This window comes from Tiliqua scincoides, chromosome 4 (assembly GCF_035046505.1).
Source record: "Tiliqua scincoides isolate rTilSci1 chromosome 4, rTilSci1.hap2, whole genome shotgun sequence".
In the NCBI taxonomy this organism is placed as follows: Eukaryota; Metazoa; Chordata; class Lepidosauria; order Squamata; family Scincidae; genus Tiliqua; species Tiliqua scincoides.
In genome coordinates, this window is record NC_089824.1 from 154,852,373 (window position 1) to 154,865,613 (window position 13,241).

Here is a 13,241-nt window from a genome sequence, read left to right on the forward strand (position 1 = left end):
CCAGAGGGATGTGTGATGCAGGTGAGGTGGCACCCCCTTATAGTCAATGGAAAAGCAGCACAGCTGCCCTGCCTGCTTATACCCAAGGAGGCTCTCCTTTCACCGGGTTTCTCAGGTGTAAGGAGAGCCTCCCTGGGTGTAAGCAGCATAGCTGGGCAGCTGTGCAATAACCTACCCAGCAGAGGGTTTAGGAGGGGGGATATAGGCTATACATATGCTAGGTATATGTTCTGCGGATCTTCTAAATAACAAATCTTTGCCTTTTATCTCTTTCTCAATAAAAATCTTTGTCCTTGTTCAACTTCACTCTGGTGTCTGTGTGTAGTCTGCCTCTTCTATTACCTGTGGTCTAAACGATCTACTTCACTGGTACGGCTGAGTTCAGCAGCCAGTGAACTTGCCTCAGCTCCTGCCATCCAAGCAGTCTGAAAACATGTAAATACAAGTAGATAAATAGGTATCACTTCACACATTCCTTGTGCTTCGGTGTTCAGTCATGCTAGCCACATGACCATGGAGGATGTCTCTGGTCAACACTGATTCCTTTGGCTTAGAGACAGAGATGAGCTTCGCCCCCTAGAGTCAGACATGACTATGCAGGGGAAACCTTTACCTTTTTTTTTTTTAGTGTTCAGATATTAAGGGTGCAATCCTAATTTGTGACGGAAACAGGCAGGCCAGCAGGCTTGCACTGCATCCAGCACAAGTTTGGGGCCAAAAGCAGTGCAGCCGGAGGCAAGGGGAAATCTTTCCCCTTACCCTGTGTTGCGCTGTAGTAGCCCCAATGGGTCTACTCAGATCTGCACCACCTGATGAGGTGGTGCAGATCCAAGCAGAACAGAGCACCCAGGGGCCACTCCATGCCACCCAGGAATCTAATACCCAGTTATCTAGCAAAACTACTGGATTCTGTCCCCGCCTCCACCCTCCCCACCCTCAGGAATGCCTGCTGCCCACCCTCCCCCCACCCTGAAATGCCTCTTTCCTGCCTTCTCCCCACCCCCAGACCCCTGCGTTGGCCAAGCTTAGCCAATGCAACTCACCTTCTCTCCAGGGCCCAGGGGACTGGCACATGTCTGTGCACTGGTCTATCTCCCCTCAGAGTGGCACAAAAGTGCTTTATGGCACTTTTGCGACACTCCCAGGCAGGTGGAAGGGACTTGTGTCAGCTCAAGGGCCAGATAGGATTGCACCCTAAAATGTTAACTATTATGAGACCCAGAATGAAAACCGATCAGGTGGCAGTTACTGAGCAGTTAGTTGGCTTGAGAATTCCATCATCAATGTAGTGTTTATACACAGGCGCCGAGCTTAGCCTTAGAAACATGGCAACCGGCAGGCAGGCAAACCTGCTACCCCCCACTCAGGCACACCAGAGTGGGCCAGTTGCGAAGGCTGAAGCCCAGTAGCCGGTAAACAGAGGATGTTATGAAGAGGCGCTTATCTAGAAATGTATTGTGGTCAAGCCAGAGCCAGCAGGTTGCTTAGCAGTGCAGATTTCAGCAACCTTCAGTAATTTTCCCTAGTGCATAGCTTTGCATCATGTGTTTTGAGAATAAATAAAAGTCTGAGGAAGCTAGCCGGAAGGACGGACTTCTCTCTCAATCTCATACCGTCCTACTTCCGGCTCAGCTCTCCCTGCATCAACCCTCTGAATGAATGTCTCTCATTGCTCTGACTCCTTGCTGCTCGAGTTCTAACTTTCAAACCCTCAGAGTGCTTCTGCTTTTAGCACTCTCCCTCAGGCACCAAGGTTCTAAGCCCTGGGTGCTTCCCAAGTAGCATTACACTGCTACAATCAAGGTGTTCCAACTTACCCAACTGACAGAAGGCCCAGAGAGAGAACCTGGTCCAGGAAATCTAGGGCCAGCTGAAGAGGCCAGCTTAGGTATTGGTTCCCAAAGGGAAACCCAGGGAGTTTTATTACTGTTTAATGCTGTTTCCATTTCTGTGCCTTTTTGACATAGTAAAGTTTTGTTTGCCTTTGATGTTGACTTTGTTTGGGCTCTTTATTTCTCCTAGTATCCCCTTTGATTCCTCACTCCCAGCCACAGCTTTCATGCACAAACTAGCATTTCTTAGGGCTGGTAGCCAAGCACTGATGATGCTCAAAGTCTCTTCCTTTCTGTACATATTGTTATGGTGTTTTTGTATCTGTTTTGAATACTGTTACTGTACTGTTAGTATGCTTATTTACCATAGAGAGATTTCGGGATTCTGTCTCTGAGTCAATGCTAAACAGGCAAAAACACCTTTAAAAGCATATAGAATGTTTATTCACAGGCTATTTTACAGATTAGGAATAGATTCCTAATAGGAATAGGAATTAGGAATAGATTAGGATGAATACAGGTTCAATACAGAAGTTACCCCATGGTGAATCCTTGGTTTCTCAGAGAACCACACCCAAACCTTCTGTTATAGGGTGTAACAAACAACTACTCATGTGACATTGTCATGTGACTTCCACTTCCTTATTGGGCATACTGGTGCATGGTTCCAGTGCTAACTGGGAAGTCCGTTAGCCATGTATAGAGAAGTTTCTGGCCTGCAACTTTTAATTACATAAGACCCTGGAATTTTCCTTTTGGGAAAGCTATGACGCACATGTTTTTCTCTGCAGGTCATCTTGACATGACTTTCCTATCCTGTCTATAACAGAAAAACTAGTCACTGCTTTGGCTCCTAATTTCGGGTGTTTTTCTTATCTGAGAGAAGTTAGGTTAACCCTTAAAATATCCATCAGCTGATAAAGACAATGCTGTTCTTATGCTGTTTCACAAAATTACCTGAGGAAAAAATGGAACAGAAGGGAGGGGGGACAAGGAGAAGAAATGCTAAGATAGGGCACTATTGCTCTTCATACCTGCTTAAAAAGGAATAGCAGACAGGGAAGCACAATTGAAGGGGGGGGGGTTAACCCATCCATAAAATTGTACCATGTTGATGTGACCAGCACAAGCTAATCTCAGGATTAAGAGCAGCACACCCTCACCCAGTGGGGAAACAGAAACTGGGAGATTGCATATCTATGGTTACAGAAACTGGGAGATTGCATATCTATGGTTACAGACTGAACCAGAAAGTCAAGCTACAATGGATTATACACACATTTTATTTAGACACACAGCAGGATATACAGAAACTCCTCCTCCTATTGCATAAGCTGTAGAATCATCTTGTCTATCAACACATTGTTGGAATTTTGCTAAAACCTGGCAAGTCTGAAGTTCAGTACAATATTATGCCCTTTGGCTTCTGACATCAGTGTGAATTTTAAAAGCTGTGACAACTCTGAGGAACATTACAAGACTAATTACTTACAGGTCATTTACACAATGAAGATGTTTAGAGTTTAGAGATTTACAGCCCAATCCTATCCACGCTTTCCTGGGAGTAAGCCCCATTGACTCTGATGAAACTTACTTCTGAGTAGACATGCATAGGATTGGGCTGTTAATTGCATAAGAGAAAGTGTTATTTTCCCACCTTTAAAAGTAGAATGACAGGTAGATTTTCAACAGGTGCTCCACATGAAACAGAGATGTAATCAGAAACAGATGAAACAAAGATGTATGAGGATACTGCACCAGTTGAAATTCTGCTTCACATGCATCATCACTGCTTTTTCTGGCCTCTAGAAGTGTCACATGAGGAAATAAATGCAAGACAGAAAAGATCATGAAAACAAAGTGTTAACTAACTTCTTAAGCAAAGTGCAAAGGTTTCTTTCAAAAAATAAAACAAAAGCTGGATGCATATCCCTGCCATTAGATAAGACAATATAAAGCAGTGGTTCCCAAACTTTTTAGCATCAGGACCCATGTTTTTAAATACTTTATTGGGACCTACTGAGGTCTACCAGACTTTTAAAAAAAGGAGATATAGAAAGAAATAATTTTATTTATTTACAATAACCAGAAAAACACCCTCCCAACATTCAACTCCCAATATTTACACATGCTTGCAAATGGTAGAAGCTGAGCCCTTTGTGGGGTAATTAGGAACTACAGAGCCCAATCCTATCCAACTTTCCAGCACAGGTTCAGAAGCAATGCAGCCCTGAGGTAAGGGAGCAAGTGTTCCTGTGCCTTGAGGAGGCTTCTTCAACTGCCTCCCCAACACAGGATTTGTTTCAAACAAATTTCTCTACAACTTTACAAGTTTGACCCAAACCAGTGTGCTAGTGTTTAAGAGTCTGAGGGCTCAGTCCTGTCCAACTTTCCAGTACTCATGCAGCCTCAATGCAGCCCCAAACGTTTCCTTACCACCCCAGGAAGTAGTGCAATTGCACGGCTGCATCAGCACTGTTGGAGATGTTTGGGTCCCAAATTGATGACTGGATGGGAGTGAGAATAAATTCAAAATCTTAAATATGTTGTGCATATGAGTCTTCAAATGCAGCTTGTTTTGATATTTAAACTGAATTGAAATCATGAGAGTTGCTGAACAACATCAAAAGTTAATCTCATCCAACATCCTATTCTCCATAACGGCCAGTCTAATGCTTCCAGGATTACCCCATTGACAGTGCCTCTCCAAGAGCACCTGCTTCACTCCATGTTTGCCAGACCCCAAAACCTGCTGCACAGGCACTGGAAAACTGGATAGGATTGGGCCCACAGTATCTGATTTTTCAATAGCCTCAGGGCTTGAGGCAATTAGTTATCTGATCTTTCCATCACCCTTTGGTGACCCACCAGTGGGTCCTGATCCACAGGTTGGGAACCTAAAGTGAATGCTGTTGGGAAGATCAGCCTTCCCTGGCATGGGCTCTCAGCATATGGTAATCAGAGGCTTATGGAGCTATCATAGCAGACAAACGTGACCAGTGTGATAATACTGTGCCATAATCTCTCCTCCACCACCCCTATTACAGGAATACACTTAAGAAGGGCTCTTCTTTAAGCACCTTCTAAGAGCCTTCCAGGAAACAGCAGGAAGTGGAGCAGGAGGTCAAGAATGGCCTTCCCTCTAGAGCAGGGGTGCCCAAACCCCAGCCTGGGGGCCACTTGCGGCCCTTGGAGGCTCCCAATCAGGCCCTCAGAGAGCCCCCAGTCTCCAATGAGCCTCTGGCCCTCCAGAGACTTGCTGGAGCCTGCGCTGGCCCAATGCAGCTGCTCTCAGCATGAGGACAACTGTTCAACCTCTCATCTGAGCTGTGGGATGAGGGCTCCCTCCACTTGCTGTTTCATGTCTGTGATGCAGCAGCGGCAGTGAAGGAAAGGCTGGCCTTGCTTTGTGCAAGGCCTTTAATAGACCTTGACCTATTGCAAGACCTTCATTCATTCATTCATTCAAGTTCCATCTCTAATATATTCATTTATGTAAATTTATTCAAATTTTAAATTGTAAATTAATTCTTTCTTTGCCGGCCCCTGACACAGTGTCAGAGAGATGATGTGGCTCTCCTGCCAAAATGTTTGGACACCCCTGCTCTAGAGGCAGAGAAGTATCAGAGAAACAGCAGAGCCGGGAATGAGGGAGTTGTGAGAGAGGAGGAAATGCTGAAGAAGATCCAGGACAGCCCAGTCATCCCATCCGAATCAATTAATTCCTCCTATTTCAATTCGCATTACAGCCAAGGAAGCATGCCAGGGGCTGCAGCAGCCTTTCAGTATGCAATCCTGTACACACTTACCTGGGAGGAAGCCCCATCCAGTCTCATAAGACTTCCTCCTAAGTAGGCAGGCTGAGAATTGGGCTCTGCGGCTGCAATCCTGTGCACACTTGCCTGGGAGGAGGCCCCCTTGACTCTCATGAGACTTCCTTCTGAGCAGACACGCACAGGACTGGGCTGACAGCCCGCTCCTCTGGACGCTTCCTCCTTACTCCCGAGTAGCTTCTGCTCAGTCTTCAGCGTGGTCGGCTCGCGGGTCTGGCAAACGAGGGGTGGAGCAGGCGCTGTTGGAAAGGAAAAGCGAGGAAGACCTCCTCCTCCCCCGTGCGAGGCCCCAACAGGCGCTATCGTGACGCGGGTTTCGTCCCGCGGGTTGACTCCTTGGGCGACGCGCCTCAAATGCGGCGGCGTCTTCGGCATTCCGCTGCAGCGGCGTTCCCATGGCAACGGCATCCTGCTCCCGGAACGTTCCATTCGCGGTCGGGCAGCGGCCCAGGTTCACCTCCCTCGGCACGTGACCGGGACCATGCGTATCCGGGCTTAGGCGAGAGCCGCTTCCGGGTGGGTGTGGGGCTGGCCGGCGGCGGGCGGGGCGGCGAGCGCGGGAGGTCCCCGCGAACATGGCGGCGCGCAGAGCGGGCGGCGGCGGCGGGAGCAGCGCCTGAGCGGGCCGGGCGGCGCCATGGAGAGCGAGGAGGAGCAGCACACGACCACGCTGCTGTGCATGGGCTTCTCGGACCCGGCCGCCATCCGCAGGGCTCTGCGCCTGGCCAAGAACGACATCAACGAGGCGGTGGCGCTGCTCACCAACGAGCGGCCCGGCTTGCACTATGAGCCCATGGACGGCGGCGGGGGAGGCGGAGGCGGCGGGGGAGGCGGACCGGGAGGGCCCCAGCACAACAGCGGCTCCCGCGGCGGAGGCGACGGCACCGGCGGAGGCGGCGGCACTACCAGCGGCAGCTTCGACCCGCCCCCTGCCTACCATGAGGTGGTGGAGAACGAGGTAACTAACGGTCGAGGGGGGGCGCGGGCGAGCCGGGCTCCTCGCTGAAAGCCCGCCCGCCCGCCAGCCCTCTCTCAGCGAGCTCTGGAAGCTGCCGCGCCGCCCAGTCCTGTGCGGGTCTACTCAGAAGGAAGTTCCGTTGCCTTCGGTGAGACTTACTCCCAGGAAAGCATGCTTGGGGTTGCAGCTGCAGGGTTGCCGGCTGCGATCCGATCACACTTTCCGGGGGGGGGGGGCAAGCCGCATTGACTATACTGGGGCTTACTTCTGAGTAGACCTGCATAGGCTTGGGCTCTGGGGTTGCAATCCTACCCACACTTACCTGGGAATAATGGGACTTACTGCTGAGTAGAGATGCATAGGCTTGGCCTCTGAGGCTGCAGTCCTACCCACACTTTCCAGGGAGTAAGCCCCATTGACTAGAATGGGACTTATTTCTAAGTAGATATGTGTTCAATTGGGCTCACAATCCTTTCCCAGTGCAAGCTGGAGGTGCCAGGGACCAGAAGGCACCTGCAAAGCATGTGCTCCACCAGTACACTGGAGCCCTAGTGTGGGAAGGCTGGAAACTCCACTGTGCAGAAATCCTTGGTGATGGCAGCCCTCTTCCCATGCTTCAGGGAGGGTGTCTCACTCTTGGGATTCCCACCTAGTCTTGCTCTGTTTACTTACCAAGAAGATGAATTGGAATCCAGGAAAGGCCCTTTCCAGCTTTGGTCTCTGAAGTCCTCTCACTGAAGTTCACCCACCCCGAGAAACCAGGCAGGTTTCCCTGAGCGTATTATGTAAGAACTGTCAGATAACTCCTCAGTGGTTCAGAGAGAGCTGATTGCTAATTCCATGTGTGTGTCCTAGTTTGACACTTGATGAAGAATGTAGCTTCAAGCCAGGGAAAAAAGAACTGCTTGATCTTGCTGGAGTTGTTACTGAAAGCTTACAGAGATCCAGCTAACTGGTTCTTCTCTGTGTCAGTCACTTTAACACTGACACACTCTCTCTTACTTGCTTTCTTTACACAGTGTTGACGTAAAACCTTGATTTTCTTGTGTGAGAGCTCTGTTAGCCGAAGGATGCCAAAAGCTATCAGTACTGTATAGTTTGATGTTGCTTTTGATGTAATAATTCCATATATAGCTTCATAACTGAATTCTTTGGTCACAGAGAGGCACAAGACAGAAACAGTTCCTCTGGCTTAAAAGTCTTTACTCTGTGTCTGTGGGTCACCCCTGTATAGTAATATGAGTGTTTGAAATGAAAACTGAGATTTTGTTTTGGACTACTGTATACTTATTTTTGCGAACATGAACAAAATTTTCCTCTGATTTTTCTGAGCGTGTTCCTTTTCCTAAAACAGGGAGAACTAAAAATTTTATACAGTCCTACTGATGTGGTATAGCTGCATTGTTGTCCTTTGAGAATCCTTGTAGTATGAGTCCAGGGTATCTTGCCCTAAATTGACCAGCTCTTAAGAACATTAGCAACTTTAATAATTGGGCTGAAATTATCTTTTGTGTACCCATGCATTCTTTGAAGTGGTTTATAAAGCTAGTCATTTCTCCTTCAGATATGTCTAAATCCTGCAAATGCGTAGTATAGAGGGATTTTTTTTGCAGTGATGTCTTGTGACTTCAAAATGGCTGTTATATACACACATCTGCCTTTTCCTAGCCTAAGATCTCTAATTATATAAGTTTAGCTTTCAGTTACATACTTAATATGAAATTTTTTGGAGTGTTATACATTGTTATTCAAAGGTTTGAAAATATGCTTGATTTGAGTTGGAAAAAAATACACTGTAAAACAAATACTGACTCTCTGTCAGTCTTTATTAAAACTGTCAAGAGGCCTGGTAGGTAATTAGCACTTTCACAATATCTGTATTGAGAGTGCTTTTTTTTGTGACCAGAAGGAATTTCAGTTGGGGCATGCCTGGAATGTGTTTATTTTAGTTTAAACAACTTATATACTGCTTCCCCCCTCCCCATATAATCAGGACACTCAAGGCAGCATAAAAAAAAGAATAAAATACTGTATGACAGTATTTTAATTCATCTTTTTCCTTTGGAATTGTACTGGGTTAGACCATGGAATATGTGTGTGTGTGGTTTACTAGTCTGTCGTTATCCTACATGAACAGTCTGTGCATGTGTCATCTCTTAGAATGGTTGTAGAATTGTTTGCTCATTCAATACCAGGTCAGTGTAAAAACAAAAACCCACAAGAGAGAACAGGACAGTTGGCTTCAAGGACAGGTGAGAGTTGTGATGGTCATTTGGCAGGATTTTCATTTATTTGCAACTTTTTTCTTAGCAGGTTAAAATGGGACACGTTGTCCATCTTAAAAGTGGAATAATTGTCAGATTTAAGGCAGATTGCCAGGATTTGGTACCAGTAGCAAAGGCCAAACATGATTTGCTGATACTTTGGGACATGCTGCTCTAATCTTTTTTAACCATGTTGCTAAATACAGTTTTTTGCCTAGTCCAGCAACCCATGGCATTGGAACATATTAATAAAGATGCTCTGGGTGGCATCATTGTGGAGCACCAAGAGGGAAGCTGTGTAGGATTTCAATTTCAGCTGCACAGCTTACAGGGAACACTACTTTCTGCAGCTCTCTGAAATATCTACATAATCCTAGGAGTCACAACTCCTAGTTTGGGAATCACTGCTCTCAATACAAATAGTAAACAATCACTGCTAGGTAACTACTTCTGCCAGTGCAACCCTATACGTTTATTCAGAACTACGTACCACTGTGTTCAGTGGGGCTTACTCTCAGGTAAGTATATTCATAGTTATGAAAGTCTGCTAGCTATAGGAAAAAATTGATCAGCAACCACTGTTCTGTGGCATGTTGATGTGCCACGAATGATCCGCAGGTGTGCTGTGGGAGTTTGGGGGAGGGTCATTTAATAAGCGAACCATGTGAGCTCTCACTGGCAGTGCAGTGTGAGTGTGTCTTTTCAATTGTCAAAAAATGTAACGCATTCCTTGATAATTTTAGTGCCTTGTCAGTGTGCTGTGAGATGAAAAAAGGTTGAAAATAGATTGTTTGGATCACAAGTGCTCAATGTAAGCTTTACTTTGTGTTAAATGTATGAAGCTTGTTTTACGAGTGGTGAAGTACCTTCCTATTCTTGCAAATATGGACAGTGATTGTGGTGGAACAAGGGAACTTATAGTCAAATTACCCAGCACTGCATTAGACTTTTATGATATAGTATGTCCCTTGGACCATATTCCTTCCGCTTCTCTTCTTCCCTCCTTTGGTACAGCACTTGCCCAAACAAATAATTAAATATCTGTTACTTGGGACAGGAAAAAACTCCATGAAATCCCTGAAACACTAGTGCTAGTAAACTTGATTTGTATATCAGCTAAGGTTAAATCTGATTAAACCTGCTGCACATTCTTGTTTTTCATTCAATATTATTTATAACATTTTCCAGTATATAATATTTGAGAATCTTATACTTTCATTAACTCCAAGTGTGAAATAGTTGAAAAAATAGCAGCCTTTTAAGGGCCCAGTCCTATCTAACTTGACAGCACCAGTGCAGCCGCAATGCAACCCTGAGATAAGGGAACAAATGTTCCCATACCTTGAGGAGGCCTCTGTGACTGCCTTGCCACCACAAGATGCAGTGTGCACAGCTACACCAGCACTAGAAAATGGGATAGGATTTGGTCCTAAGACCACTTAAAAATAGTGACCACCTTCCAAGATCAGTTTTATAGATATGTATCAAATTGAGCCTGCTATCCATGTTGAAACAAGTGTTCTACCGCACTGGTCCACATCAGACTCTTTATCTTCATCTATTTACCTGCTTTGGCATGCGCAGGCCCTGTACTGGCAGCAACAGACTGGCACGGGCCTTCCAGCTAGTGCCACAAATACCTGTGATGTTGCAGTGTCCTTTGTGACAGCGCACCCACTTGTTCTGCCCCTGCTAGCCCAGTTAGGATTGTGCTGTTGTTCCATTTATCATTCATGCTAGCTGCACTTATAGTGTTGTAACTCTAAGAAGTTAGCTGTATTAAGTAACATTCATGTCTAGATTTGTCTAGATCAGAGGGTCTCCAAACTTTTTGGCCAGAGGGCTGCGTCAAATATCTGGCGTGGTGTGGAAGGCTGGAAAAAAAATTTAAATATGAAATTTAAATAAATAAGAGAGTGAATTTAGATGAGTGAATAAATGAATGAATGGGCTCGTTCATTCAACTTCTCTGGCCCTTAGAACTCCCTCCAGACACTATCAGAGCACAGTTCTGGTCATGTTCAGTTGAGTGGGCCAGAGCCTTTCAGGGGACAAGAGGTTGGCTGTGGGCTAGGAAGAGGCTTGCTGCGGGCTGCATCTGGCCCCAGGGTCAGGGTTTGGATACCCCTTGTCTAGATAAATGTTCCATGTCTAGATAAATGCTTTATGTTCCACTCAATCTCTTATTCTCAGAATTTCAGAAGTGATGTTGCTGTATGAGTTATATTAGAAGACAAATAAAAACTGTTAAATAGCTGAGTTGCATCTTAGAGACATAGAACCAGTGAGAATGGATGATGGCCGGATCCCAAAGGATCTCCTCTATGGAGAACATGTGCAGGGAAAGCGCCCTACAGGTAGACCACAGCTGCGCTACAAGGCTATCTGCAAGAGGGATCTGAAAGCCTTAGGAATGAACCACAACAGCTGGGAAACCTTGGCCTCTGAGCATTCTGCTTGGAGGCAGGCTGTGCAGCATGGCCTTTCCCAGTTTAGACACTTTGCCAACAGACTGAGGGAAAGAGGCAAAGAAGGAAGGCCCATAGCCAGGGAGACACACCAGGGACAGACTGCACTTGCTCCCAGTGTGGAAGGGGTTGTCACTCCCGAATCGGCCTTTTCAACCACACTAGACGCTGTGCCAGAACCACTTTTCAGAGCACGATACCATAGTCTTTCGAGACTGAAGGTTGCCAGCCTGTTGGGTCTGACTAACAGCAGTTGAGCTGCCTGGGTATAGGAGCTTTCCCATCCCTATTCCTAATTTATTTAAAAACAAGTGCTAATGATTATTATTTGAAAGGGTTTTTTTAGACACAGGAATCAGTTATCTTAATAAGTAGGAAGTTTCATAGAGTTAAAAAAAATTCTGCACTTTCATTTTCTGATGGGACACAGGTCACACTACTTGGTTCTTGTTTCACTACTTTTTACAGCCCAATCCTGAGCTTCCCAGCTCCCACCAGGCGGCAGTGGTGCCGAAATGGCTACTGCAGCATCCCGTATGGCTTACACTCCCTTATCCCATGTAACGTCCAGGCAGTCCTGATGGGTCTCCTTGGATCTACTCCTGCTATTGAGCAGGCGCAGATTCAAGGAGACCTGTGTTGGATCTCCAGGGCCTGGAAGGGGGTTAGGATATGGCGGCAGAGCCTGTCGTCATCTCTGCCTTCTCCCGTCCTGCTTCCTTCCCCTCCATGCTTTCCCGGAACACCTCCCCCCACCCAGGCTTACCTCACTGCCACCTTTCCTTGAGCTCCGAGTGGCAGTCTTAGGACTTCCGCCCTGCTCTGGTTCAGCATGGGCTCGCACTGAGCCAGCAGTGAGTATCACAATGTGTTTTATGGCATGTTTTGCAAAGCTCAGCGCCAGCATTGGGCCAGAGCAGGCTGCTGTGAATCAGGCCCTAAATCATCAGTCACTACAGTATAGTGTTATTCTTGTGTACAGATTAACACTAGTGTTTGATGTTTTATTATCACTTATACTTAAACTGCACTCTGAAAAGGGGGCAGGCAAGGTTCAAATTACATGGGAGATCTAGCTTTGAATATCCAGCATTTTGATGATTGTATACAAGCAGTTGCAGACGTCTCATATTTGGATCTGGGAAGGTGTGGTGAACCTCCCATCTCCCATGCTTTTGACCTATCTTCATTGCACTCCTTGAAATTTCAGTTTGTCCCTAACATATAGGTACCTGAATGCTTTCTCCTCAGAGAAGTAAGAAATTGTCCTTGTGTATTCTGGAGAGTCTGTAGCAGAGTCTTGTTATTGGGCTTTATTCAGCAGTATTCATTCAGTGCAGCAGTATTAGTCACATAGTAGCAATATGGATGCTCTGTCACTAGAACTAGTTTTGTTTGTAAAACGCATGAGGCTGTTGCTCACTCAGTACTGATTCTCATACTAATTCTTGTGCATGGCACACACTCCCCACAGATCAGCTGTTGTAATATCTTGTTGCTACAAGATGTGGTGCCAGCCACTAGCCTTGGTGACTTTAATAGCTAAATCCATGCAGATATGTTGTGGCTATATACTATCCAGAGTGTCTTTGGAAACTAGTTGCAGTGGAGTAGTAGCAAGAGAGATAGATGCCTTCACCTTCTATTTATGGACTTTCCAGGAGCGACTGGTTGGCCGCTGTGGGAAACAGAATACTGAATTAGGTAGATCTCTGGTCTGATCCAGAAAGGCTCTTACATTCTTATTAATGTTCTGCAGGTTGCCCTTGTACTTTCCTTGAGTGGTTGAAAGTGTTTTTTCCCCCAAAATAATGAACTCTGTGTGTGTGTATTTGTATTTGTGGATGTGCAGTTCCTGTGAGGAGCTTTGAATCACTCCCCAACAC

General features: G+C 46.2%; 1 protein-coding gene across 1 annotated transcript in view; it reads left to right on the forward strand.

Moving 5' to 3' along the window:
* Positions 1-6,228: 6,228 nt before the first annotated feature.
* The window catches only part of USP24 (ubiquitin specific peptidase 24), a 98,534-nt gene continuing 91,521 nt past the window's right edge, over positions 6,229-13,241 (forward strand). Inside the window, exon 1 of the mRNA XM_066622857.1 lies at positions 6,229-6,623. Within this exon, the coding sequence (XP_066478954.1) occupies positions 6,303-6,623 (321 nt within the window). The 5' untranslated portion in view covers positions 6,229-6,302. The remainder of the gene's footprint in view (positions 6,624-13,241) is intronic.